The sequence below is a fragment of the Spodoptera frugiperda genome, chromosome 5 (genome assembly GCF_023101765.2).
Source record: "Spodoptera frugiperda isolate SF20-4 chromosome 5, AGI-APGP_CSIRO_Sfru_2.0, whole genome shotgun sequence".
Taxonomy (NCBI): Eukaryota; Metazoa; Arthropoda; class Insecta; order Lepidoptera; family Noctuidae; genus Spodoptera; species Spodoptera frugiperda.
This window is the reverse complement of record NC_064216.1, coordinates 5,345,475-5,358,587: the sequence shown is the minus strand read 5'-3', so window position 1 is coordinate 5,358,587 and position 13,113 is coordinate 5,345,475. Positions and strand designations below refer to the sequence as shown.

The window sequence follows — 13,113 nt, the reverse complement described above, 5'->3', positions numbered from 1 at the left end:
AACAAATGACACGTCCATGACGTCGTGCTCGCAATGAAAATGATAGAAACATAATTCATATCGCGTTCTCTTACTGTTTCTTTTGATATAAAGAACGTGCATTTTTTTTATTCTATTATAATTATTTTGAGGTGTGAGCTGATTTTCTTTGTATCCGATATTCGATGAGAGTTTTCTTATGTCTCATAAAAATTACTTAAATGGTGAAATCAATACTGTAGCATTTAATCAGTTACGCATTATTAAAACAAGAGTAATCTGTTGAAATAGTGTATTTTTACATTTCCAAAAAAAAATCAATAGAATATCTATGCATTTAATTAATTAATAATTCTTTTATCCTAAAGATTACAAAAATAAGTATTCTTATCATTAAAATTACAAAAAATAAAACAATTTTTAATTACATAGCTTCAATTGCATCACCCAAACTTTATATAGTGTTATTCATACTTACACAGTTGAAATTACGTTTATTTTTTTTCTAAAATAATTATTTACAATGACGCCTTGTCTAAACGGAAGATATATTATTAATTTGACTATTATAAGATGAATTTCCATATAATAATTTAGCGTGACTACTGGCGAAGATGTTTTTAGTTCCTTTCTCTTGTTAAGGAAAGCACTAGCCCACATATAAACCTTATAATAATATAGCGTTTTTCCGATTTAAAAATTCATTACAGTAGCACGATAGCATAAATTGTGCCCTTTATAACATGGGACTAAAACACAACGTCAAAAAGATCCCTTTGCGGAACAGCTGACATGATATGTTTCATGTCTGTGTAGTTAAATATATATATTTAAATATATAAGTCTTAAATTATGTCATGTAAAGAGATAGCTACCGACAAAGCCAAGGCTTCATACATGACAACCTAAATATTACTGAAGTAACTATTAGTGGACTCAATTTTTATATTTAAACTTAATAAATACATTTTAATTATGTATGTATGTATATTTATTTTATTATATGTATAAGATTTCATATTATAAATGTCACTTAATTAGGTAACTACTCTGGGTACCAAAATTATGTATTGTTTTGTAATTTGTTCAAAATAAATACGGATTTATTAAAAAGAAATGCTGCCAAATATATATTTGATATATGGTATACTGTATATAATTATATGGTATACTAAATAACCCGTTGAGAAAAATAAATAAATGAGTAAAATAAAGAATATTTCTATATATTTTCAAAAATAAATTCAGTACATTACAATTAAGAATATTGTAAATTATGTTCAAAGTTTATGAGATGGTGTATGTATTCCTATTATGAATTAGTTTCCAAGGCGTTTGACAAAATTTACAATAATCAAAGTAATATATTAAGCAAGATGATTGTAATATAATTATAGTTGTTACATAAATATAGCATACAAAATGCTTTATAAATATAGAATTTAAAAAATAAGAAGAATATGTGTTTAATAATATGGAAAATAACTGTCAACATTTCTCCTGGTAACACAATATTTTGGCATTCCGGTCACCTTTGATAAAAACTAAATTTATAGAGTTCTACTAGAAAAACATATATGACTATGATTAGGAGACCAGTTACGTTGGCACATGTAGTCAACAGAAATATATAATGTAAAGGGTTCAACCTTTATTGGACAAAAGAGATACAGGATGTGTATAAGACATTCTAATCTTTCCAGGATACTTACGTTTCTTTAGTAAAATAAACCTTAATAGGTATTTATATTTCTGTTTAAAGTTAAAATAGTTGCAAGAATTATTATACGCTTCAAAAGGACAGGTTAAATCCTTTTTTGTCGTGTCAGTTTCGATAATTTTGCAATAAATTTAACCAATTTGGGTATAAATGTAACAATGCTGTTTGAAAATTCCTTGAAAATCATATTATTGTCATAGAAATTGGTGCTTTAGATAAAGTTCCTAAAGACGCATTTTTGCGTATTGCACCATTCAGCACGTGTAACTTATACCTTCTATAATACATACATAAAGGTTAAAATAAGTACAAAAGTTAGAACCATTCTTGCTATTGATATTGCACTACTATTGAATCGAATTAATAAGCATTGATTTATTAAAATAAAAATAATAATAATAAAATTTAATAGTTGAGACTTTAATATAGATTATAATTTAAGCTATTTACAAATACATAGTGATATTCAGAGTGTAAATAAAAACAGTAATTTTAGAAACCATTTTTTTTAAATTGAGTTGTGACGACTCCGAACACCACTAACAGTTGACAAGCAACCGGCAAGAGCTAACAACTAAACAATTAATGGCATTATAACATTCAATGAAACAATTTACTTAACACACTATTAAGTAAAATATATACGTATTGGATGAACTTGACCTCCCTAATGACGTAAACGATAACGCATTTGCAACTTAAAACATAAACGTGCGGGTTTGCGTTTCGCATTGTCGTCGTACATAAACTGCTTTTGATGAGATAATTATTAAAAATTTAACAATAAGTGATAGTACAAGATAATTTAGAAATTACTATCCCATCCTGAGAGGTCATCTGGTGGTGGTTCATCGGCATCTGGTGGATATTGGTCGAAGTTGTGAGTGTCGACCGGTGATCTCACTACAGGGGTGATAGGAGGCTCAAGGGAACGTTGCGCGAGGCCTTCCCAGTTGAATCCATCGAACCATCTGGAAAATGAAAACAAAAAAGATTGAGTAACACGAAACATAAAATTGTATAGATTTGGTCCTCTCTGGCTGAATATTTTTTGACTTAATAATCATTTATCCAAGAAATCTCTATATATAAAAATCAATTGCTGTTCGTTAGTCTCACTAAAACTCGAGAACGGGTGGACCGATTTGGCTAATTTTGGTCTTGAATTATTTGTGCAAGTCCAGGGCAGGTCTAAAAGGTGAGAAAAAAATGTTTGAGGCGGTACGAAGTTTGCCGGGTCAGCTAGTAATTAATATAATGTTTAGATTATTATATAATTCCTCTAATATTATGGATATCCATAGAGGGCGACGATCGCTTACCATCAGGTGACGCGTCTGCTCATTTACCGCCCTATACCATAAAAAATACTCACTTATGTTTCTGTATCTCAGTAATGCCTCCTCTCTGATAGCCGAGTCGTTCAGCAGGATTATCTCGACACAGCTTCTTGATCAGATTAGTCGCATTCCTAGTGATACAGCGTGGGAATTCCACGGCATCGATACCCTTGAGGATCTTGTTGTAAGTCTTCATTGGATCAGTGCCCGTGAATGGTGGTGAGCCAGTAAGCAGCTCAAACATGAGAACACCTGAAATAATGAAGATAGTTACGTTAAAGAGGATGTATTTGCTAAACATAGTACTTATGTTCACACGAAATCGGATTTTGGCAAATAGCGCCCATATTGTAATTGAAGGAACTAATTAAGCAATAAATTATGGGGAAACGAATCGCTTCTACGAACATAATGTTAAAACATTTAAGGAAAGAGTTGGTTAATCACAATTAGATTCGGTAAGAATGATTGACGAGACAAAAGTAGGAAAAACGTTAAAAGGTCACAATGTCTTCTTTAAAGGACGTTTAGATAAAAAGTTAATTTAAAATGTTTACCTGAAGATTAAGGAAAATGAGACATTTGTAAAGGCTATATAAATAAGAACTGAACTTACCTAAGGACCAATAATCTGCGCTAATATCATGACCTCTGTTCATGATTACTTCAGGGGCTACATACTCTGGCGTGCCGCAGAAAGTCCAAGTTTTGCGGCTTGCTTGCAATTTCTTTGAGAAACCAAAGTCCACTAGTTTCACGTATCCTTTAGAGTCTAATAGTAAATTCTCTGGTTTGAGATCCCTGGAAAAGATTGTCACACAATTTAATATCAATAACTTTATATGAGATAAAATAAATGTTATATATTACAACGACATTAGACTCGTATAAAATAAATGTGATATTTATTATAATGTTATTAGATGGTTTCTTACCTGTAAATAATATTTCGCGAATGCAAGTAATGGAAAGCCTCAACCACACAAGCAGTATAGAATCTTGTTGTTGCATCGTCAAATTGACCTTAAAAAACAAAAATATGTAAATTAGACACCTGAGTCATAAATATTAAAATTTCAATGAAAAAATGAATCAACATATCTGATATTCACCTCGATCTCTTAAAATAGTCCACAACTCTCCTCCAAGGCAAGTTTCCATCAGCATGTATAAATATTTACGATCCTTGAACGTCTTGTATAATTTTACAATGAACTCGCAGTTCATTTCTGACATTATCTCCTTCTCGGACATGATGTGCTGTTGCTGTCTCGTTTCAACGATCTGGGCCTTCTTCATCTGCTTCAAAGCGAAGGACCTGCTGGAGTCGCTCTGTATCTGGACCAGTTCCACTCGACCGAAGCCTCCAATACCAAGCGTCGCGATGATACGCAAGTCTGAGAGACGCAAATTGGCGAATTCCTCGTTTAATCTGGAAATGTAGATAGATTTATTAGAAATTTGACCTTAGACTTTATTTTCTAACTGTTACGGAACGAATTTGAAGCTTTTAACAAAGAACGGCCTTTGGTACCATGCGACTGAGAATTGTCTCGGACTCGGGAGGTGGTCTTGACCTAACAATTTCACGACAAAATCTATTCAATGAATTTGGTCATCGCATTTTTTATACAATTGTCTTCTTGTAAACATTGCAAACGCAATAAAAACAATCTCGAAAGACTATCTACTTCATTTCTCGTATAGCCGTCCGTATATCGTTATACAAGTTATGTAATAATAAAAACCGGTATACCAGGAATCCATTGATAAAGACTATGTCAACATAAACACGTGTAGATACAACATATACGTCTGAGAACCGTGTGCACCCAGACAGATATTGAATAATAAAAAAAATATAGATATGCTACCACGGATTTCCACTTAATACGAAGAAATGGCCCCAAAACATCAGTTTACCAGCTCAATAATAACTTTCTTAGATTTAATTGATATATCTTTCGTTTTTGCAGCGATTCCATTACTAAGTCATCCAGATGCGGCATGCGCCCATTGTTTTCATTCGCACTTAACAATCTGTGCAACAAAAACGCGGGAAACGTAATTGTTATCGCTCAATGCCGTGGTAGACACATTTTCTACGTCAAAGAGGAAAGTTAATAACCGATTTGCTTCCACTATTTAATTAAAATTCGACATTGATGAGGAGAAAGTTTTCTAAATTATTTTTAATTTCTACGACTTACCATAATACGTTCGTATCCATATTGTTTGCATCGAAACAAAAAATAGAGTTAGTATAGACGGTGAAATTAAGATACAATTTGTTATCATTTCTATTCATATTGCAGCGGCCATTGTTGGAGTAAGAAAAAGATTAATAACCAACACAATGGTGAAGCTGCATTTGCGCGGTAATTTTTCTGATGTTATCGCAGTTGGCTTAGTTTCAGATCAGTGTGAACTTGACATCGGACGTTCACAAGCATAAAACCTTATTAATTGATCTTTGAAAATAATCACTTCATTAAATTATACTCATACATTTCTCACAGTTATTAAAAACATATTAAAATTAAAACACGTATTTTACTTTATCTAGTATAGTACATAAAACGTTTGTATCGGTTCTTAAAAAATAAATCTGTTCTATGTAATAATAATGACTTAAGCCAACTGTAATAACATGTATGGGAACGAACGAGTATTGTAACCAACAGGACATGGTACAGTCATGTGAATTGTACTAATTATAACAATGAGTCATAATATGTAGGAAACTATGAATGAATAAAATTGAAACCAGAAGTGTTAGAGATTATTAAAGTAAAAGTGTTTACTCACCGCTGCCTGCTGTCTCCTTCGTCCTTATATTTCGTACGGATCTCGTCGAGAGCCGATATGAGTTGGTTGAAGGTCTCCCGGTCGATGACGAGGCAAGTCGTGCCCTCCGGCGAGTCACAGATAATGTTGGCTGTTCGAAGGTCATCCCTGGAAATTTAAAATAAAGCAGTTGATTAAAATAATGCATTGACGTTACAAATCAATGTCTCGTTGCAAATGATTTGTTTATTCCAAGCTTACAATCTTACATTCCGTGCTCAATTTAAAAGAAATCAATGTCGAAAGATTTATCTACGAGTAAATACATTCTAACAATCTTAATGCAAGTCAAGCTTACCCTTGCAATGCCTTCTCTCCGAAGAAATCGCCTTTCGTGAGAGTTCTTATAAATTTCTCATCATTACTGTTTGGTGGTTTCTGAGTGACTTTCACCTGAAAAAAGAAATAATAATGACATAAGTCTCTGTGTCTTAAATAATTCTAAATGAAGGAACAGTGTTCCATCCATCATTTTTGTAATCGTTGTATTGTTAAAAATTGTCGTAATTAGCTGTTGACGTCAAAATGGCTGACGTTTTTGTAATAGCGTAGATACAGAGCATAATAACAGGTCCAGTGAGCTTATTACCGTTATTATAAAAACGTGGAGCGGACGTTTAGACAACATCGAAAGTTGTCATTAAAAGCCGGATGGACTTGAAGTAAGGCACGGAGGGATAACGGCCACTCATGTGCAAGCATCATAATACGGTTCGCAATTTGATCAAGAGCATGTAATTACCGGTTCCGCTATGTAGGTAGATTGGTAATTAGCCTGCACAACTGATAAGGGAAGCAATAAATTCTTTAATTTCTCAGGAAACCTAAGTCGGTAATAATTGGAACAACGAACGTTAACAAAAAGTTGATACAGACTTAATCAGAACAATGATCACGTGCCCAACTGTACATACAATATAATATAATAACAAAATGAAGCAGGAACTGAGCTGGTTCAACAATGAACTGAAACGTGATAAATGCTCAATGATGCATCAAAACTATAATAGCCGAAACGTTCACACCTCACGACAAATTAAAAATCTAAACATAAACTGTTTGGTAACAAGAACAGCTATTTCTATTTTTGTTTGTTTTTTAACAAAAGCGTTAACTTATAGTGTCCTGGTAACGATGAGGATCATAAAAATCTGTTTGATAAAAGACAGAAAAGTAAAGCCCTCTCTTCACCAAATATACCGGATACAGTTTTACGACGGAGTAAAGTTAAATATGAACCAGATTTGGATAAGGATGGTAAAACTAAAAGACATACAAACATTGATGAGATAACAGCGGAAATGCAAGAGATAATGTAACATCAAATAACAATCGCCGCTGATGAAGTCATCCGAATAATTCTACAAGATCAACAAAACGGGAACTATTGTCACAGCTCACTGATTTAAGAGGTGCTCGCTTTGTAAATGTTTATTTCTTAGAATGTTAAAAACTGATCTAGCCGGTCATTTTGTGTGACCAATTGTGTGGTCGCTTCATGTTTTGATTTTAAACAAAGCGAATAGATCCTGTTCTATTTTTTGCCGAATTAGTGTGAGCTTAGAATATTTTTTGATGATTTTGAAATTTCTTTCTATGTCCGCTACAATTCATTACTAAACTATTATGCCTATTGACTTTATCGAATTTGAGATTTTTGATATAAAAAAAAAAAAACATTAGATCTGTTGCTTTGTATTGGAAGTATACTGTTATCTGTTGCTTATACTAGACCAAACAATATTATAAAGCTAAACAACTAGACATATTTCGTGATCATACTTATTAGCACTGCAATACTGACAACTCTTTCCCTACACTGCCTTATTGCATAAACCAAATAACCAGTATTTTAGGCGTTACCACATCAATCCATCCGCAATTATAGTCCAAAATAACTACATTTACATATTGGTACACAAACACACTAAATCATCACGCAATGTAACCACATTCGTAGCTGTAATTACTTTATTGGCGACGTGAATGTTTAACAGATTACCAAACTTTGTTACTTCAAAAATTGGGAACATTTCATTTGTAATAATGAAATAATGATAAAAATTTGAGAAGAATAACAACATTACTCCATTCTTACGATGTTTTGTTAAACGTGATTCGTTGTTTAGTCATTTCACAGGTTTTTAGAACAATGCTCCCAATGCTGTAGCAACCTTGCAGATTTGTAACGCAAATGATAACAATGTTCTACTCCACCAAGTAAGATATTTTCCTTATTTTAATACTGTAAAAAAATCTCGCCATTGACGCTCAAATTAGCAGTGTGAAATTTGCAATCGAGCATAAATATAAGCATGAAAATATAACTAAGTTTGGAAAATCTTATGCTTATCCTTCACATTTAACGTAAGATCCAAAAACTTAAGTGTTTTTAAATGTCAACGTTCACATAAAAGTTCACATAAAAAATATATAAAAACATGTTCATAAGGTTGAAAATGCTTTGACGTGCACACATCTGCGTTGACCAAGAACCTTCCATATAATGACTTAAATATCACCACTAATGTCTATTCCTATTATATTCTATCTTTATCAGCTAGATAACAAAAATCAAAACGAGTTTTAGCAACTAGTAATAAAGTGGTTCCGCAATAAAATGTATTCACAGTTTATTTAGAAATATTTGTACTTAATTGAGCTGCGTTGAAATGCTTCATTTGCTACGACTTTACACAAACAAACTTATGCACAAGGAAAATATTTGTAATTCTGCACGAAATGAACACACGTACATTTAAAATCACTATGGAAATGACTTTCTACTATCAATTACAAATTTAAACAGAATACTTATTTCTTATCCCGTCAGATTCATTTCATAGAAACAAAGACAAGAATCTATTCAAACAATAAGTCCGGTGTGCCCAAATAATTCCCACAAAAGCGTTCAAAAATCTGGCCTCAAAATACCATACAATCCTCTCGCTTGTGCACAGTGCGCTGACCTTGTGGCCACAATAGCCGGGCTTTTGGCCTCTACAACCTCCGTGTTATATAAAAATTGAGTCACACCAGTGATTGTTTGTACAATGTTACGATCTACAATTAGTCCTGTATAAATTAAATCATCATCACAATCAATTCCGTGCTTGATTAAAACCAAATAATGACCTCTAGCAAACAGATCAAGTTTTAGTTAACTTGCATTAGGAACATGACCAAGCATTGAACGTGACGATGCGTTTCTTATATTTATTTTAGAATGTTAAATGTCCATTCCCTCCTTGAATGTTGTTAAATGTTTGTCAGCAATATCCACTTCAACAACTGTTTATTATATCAAGGATAAAGTGTAAAGTCACAATATAGATACCTACATTTGCACCGGTCAGAAATAACAATCAATGTTTGCGGAGACGTAATGCTAAATGCCAAGGTGAACCTCTTGCACAGTCACCGCGTTTACTGCACGAAGCTTATACAATTTAGAGTCATGCGAACATAAAGGAAATAATGTTGAGACTTTCGAAACTTTGTCTCTTAGAAATAGGTAGCTATATGATCACAACACAATTGTGACAGCAAAATGTACAGTTACACAAACACGAATGATTGCTACAGCTTCTAATACATCTTACTTGGATCAAGGATTCTTTTAACACGGATTATGATGACATAGATCCCTGCTATTAAAAATTATAAAGTTTTCAATCTACAAAACTTTATCTGACTCCTAACAAAGGAAACTGTAAACCATTTTGAAATCCTAGCCTTTGAATCACTAAAATTCGAAGGAATATAAAAATGTCGATGACTAACAAAGATTCTAAAAGAGCATAAATACAAAGCCGGTGTTATATAATCAGGAGAAATATTTTGAAAGCGAAAAGATGATTACAGATAATCGAATTACGTGGTTCTAAAGACGGATATGTTTACAAAACATAGAGGCGTGGTCAAAGGTAAAAAAGTCACGTCGCTCCGAGCGTTGGACACTCGAAAGTTGGTCCAAACAACGAAAGTGAAATTCTCGAGGTCCGTGAACATCTTCATACAATTATGTTTGGAACAGATTTCTTTGGAACACGATGTCATCGTAATAAATGACCACAACATAATGAAGTTATTCGAAATACTATTTTTAGATGACAAAATGACTGTCGAACTAATGTTCTTTACTGATAAACGTAAAAAATCTTGGTTACAAACCATCGAATTAGAATTAGAAAGTCGTTAACGCGTCAGAAGATGAAGAAGATCATTTAAGTAATAGTATCATAATTTCCATAATTCATTCTTTGCTATAACAACAATTAGAATAAAACATCGATAAGTTTTGCATAAACAAGTATTATTACTAGTCAATATTGTGGACTATGACTTACTATGTCTATTTAAAGACAGACCATGATATAACGGCAAATATGTCAACGTTCACTTTAAAATTTATTCTGGTCTATAGATTGTTATTGCAATTTTGAGCAACATAATTTTTATAATCTTTTAATTTCGAACAGAGTTAATAACTTGTTACTTAATAATCGAATACAGTTATGCTATGATGAAATCCTGACCCTATTGCGGAAGATATGATTAAATTGATTATGCCAATCGCTACCGCGCAATATAAAATGGACTCAGTTAAAAATTAATTGGAAGATACAAGTTCTGGGACTGTAAAATCGAATGGATAAAAGAAGATATAAAAAGAAGCTTACCTGTCCCTTAGAGATGATGAAGAAGGTATCACCACGGGCGCCTTGTCTAATGATGTAGTCACCGTTCTGATAGTGAGTCTCCTCCAATACGTCCGATATCTTGATAAGTGTGTCTTCGGGCAAATCTTTGAAGATCGGCACGCTGTTGAAAAAGAAACAAAAACATTATAAACTGGACCAAAGATTATGTCAGCAGAAAAAGTAGGCTCGACTGTTACGTTTGCAAGTAGAAAGTGTTTGACCGTTGGCTGTATTATGGAATTTTTACGCCATAAAATAAACAAGCATGGTTTTGGTGCCGTTATAGTGTATAATTTGTTATTTCATAGTTTTTACCGCACTGATTACATGCTGAAGTTACTTTAGTTTCTTTTCGTTTTTTACGTTCTTTGCTTTTCCTCGTATTAATGCTTCTGCATTAGTGATTTCTTCAACTTATTTTTTTTTATTAATTTATGTTAAAACGATATTCTTTCATCCATTTCTCAATGGATTCTTAATGACATAACTGAATCACGTGCATCGATTTTAAGTTACAATCAAATCTTATATCATTTCTAATTTACGAGTATACTGTGTGTTAGTAATAGATTTAGTATTAAGGTCATGACTATGATTGATATCTAAAAAAGTATTTGGACTTACAACTACATCGACTTTTACTATCATATCTTCATCTACGTCATATTCTTTCAAATTCCATCCACCAATTTTATAATAATTATAGTTGAACACTTATATAACTTTACCAGTCTTGGAGTCAAATTGCCTTAACTTAGCTGTGTACATATTTTATCAATCCAACCAGCCGTTTGGTTGAAAGTGAATGTTTAAAGGTGGTTGGTCAACTTTGAGAGGTTTCCTTAGTGACTCATGTAATGTAAACCTAAATATAAATATACCTGTATCGCTTGATTAACTTAAAGAGGTAGGAAGAAGTATAAATGACAACGAATGTATTTTGGGAGATAATCAGGCTTCTAGATGGGTTTGTTGTTTGTGTAAATTTTAAATACCACTCAACAGATTGCATAGATTTGTTAACTTATTCATTATAACTTTTGTGAGATATAGGTACAAAATTAATGATTATGTTATCGATATACTCATAGTAAACAGCATTAGGGTGATTCACAGTCACCTTCGTGTCATAAAATACTGCTCATGAGTATGAGCCTCTAGAATGACTTGAAACTAGTCGAGTTCTTCGACAAACTGTTACGAGAGTAAGCCGATAATACAATAATTTTAAACATATTTACATTATTAATAACAATTACATAATACTGTATAAATATTAGCTGACATCACAATATCATTATCTTGTATAGTTCACTATGCCATTGTTCTAAGATGCCATTAACATTGCCATATATAAATCTCTCATAGGCGGTTTAATATTTATGAAATAGTTTTTTTCTAGATTCATGTTCATAAGCATTTACTATAAGATCTTTTCTAAGATAAACCACTCAATCGGTACTTCGTATCCTCCTTTTGTATATAAATAATCACTAATGTTTATGTCTGTGGATGTTTAAATTAGTATTTTCCGTTAAAACTATATTTCTGTTCCATTCACTTATAGTCTGTTCCTTGATTAGACCCACTTTTCGAATATTCAGTCGAGTTACGTTATAAATTCGCACCGAACAGATTTCCAAACTCCATGTTCTTAGGAATTGAGATTTGAAAAATCAAGAGTCTCAACAAAGCTTTTTTCTAACCGAAATCTCATACTCCGTAGTCACTTAAACAACTATTAGACTAGCAAGACATTACAAAATTAGTAATTTATCACAATAACACACGCGAAGTCAACAATTACGAATACAGTAAACGTATGATTAGAAAATATCTCGAACAATTTTATTGATCTCTATTTAATGGGCCTATAAACGAAGTCGTACTGAGAATAAATCACTTATCATACAATTAAACCCACATAAAAGAAACTAGTCAGCAGAACAGTACAATATTGTCGTAACTGTGCGTCACAGTCAGCGCCAATGGAAATTGCTTCCATCATATCATTTTTCACGGTCATTACACTATAGACAAAGAGATCTTCTTTTTTATTTATAATATCACCATTTTTGACGATAATTTCGTCGATTTAGTGACTACAACTCCTGTATAATGATGACCAGGTTCTGCAAAGTATTTTACTGGGCCGAGCTTCTGATAAATTGCCTTCTTATACATATATGAGACTTATAACAGTACCTACCTAATAACATCATTGGCGAAATGTTAATGCTCTATACGTTTTGCAAAGAATGAGGTGAAGTCATATATTGTCGGGGTAATGTGTGAAAATGTTATAAGACGTCTTATTCATCGTAAAACAATATATTTTATATCCTTTCTTGGATAAAATTACAACATTGAGACAATATTATTAGCCTCTCAAACGTCTGGAGTCTTTTTAAGCCTTACTTGTATCATAAAGTATTATGTAAGAAACAGATTTATTTAGTTTCTTGTCTCCATTCCGACCTTAGTACAAGGTTTGAATGGCCTCGCCCAATTTGACAGTACGTAG

At 32.5% G+C, this 13,113-nt stretch overlaps 1 protein-coding gene across 4 annotated transcripts in view; it reads right to left on the bottom strand.

The window, feature by feature from the left end:
- Positions 1-257: 257 nt before the first annotated feature.
- Positions 258-13,113, bottom strand: part of LOC118272099 (cGMP-dependent protein kinase, isozyme 2 forms cD4/T1/T3A/T3B) — a 127,051-nt gene continuing 114,195 nt past the window's right edge. For all 4 annotated transcript variants that reach the window (XM_050693584.1, XM_050693585.1, XM_050693583.1 and 1 more), the window contains 8 exons: positions 10,569-10,710; positions 6,185-6,279; positions 5,848-5,994; positions 4,152-4,471; positions 3,975-4,062; positions 3,656-3,840; positions 3,075-3,291; positions 258-2,670 (listed from right to left, as the gene is read on the bottom strand). In XM_050693584.1, coding sequence (XP_050549541.1) covers positions 2,505-2,670; positions 3,075-3,291; positions 3,656-3,840; positions 3,975-4,062; positions 4,152-4,471; positions 5,848-5,994; positions 6,185-6,279; positions 10,569-10,710 — 1,360 coding nt within the window. In that variant the 3' untranslated portion in view covers positions 258-2,504. The remainder of the gene's footprint in view (positions 2,671-3,074; positions 3,292-3,655; positions 3,841-3,974; positions 4,063-4,151; positions 4,472-5,847; positions 5,995-6,184; positions 6,280-10,568; positions 10,711-13,113) is intronic.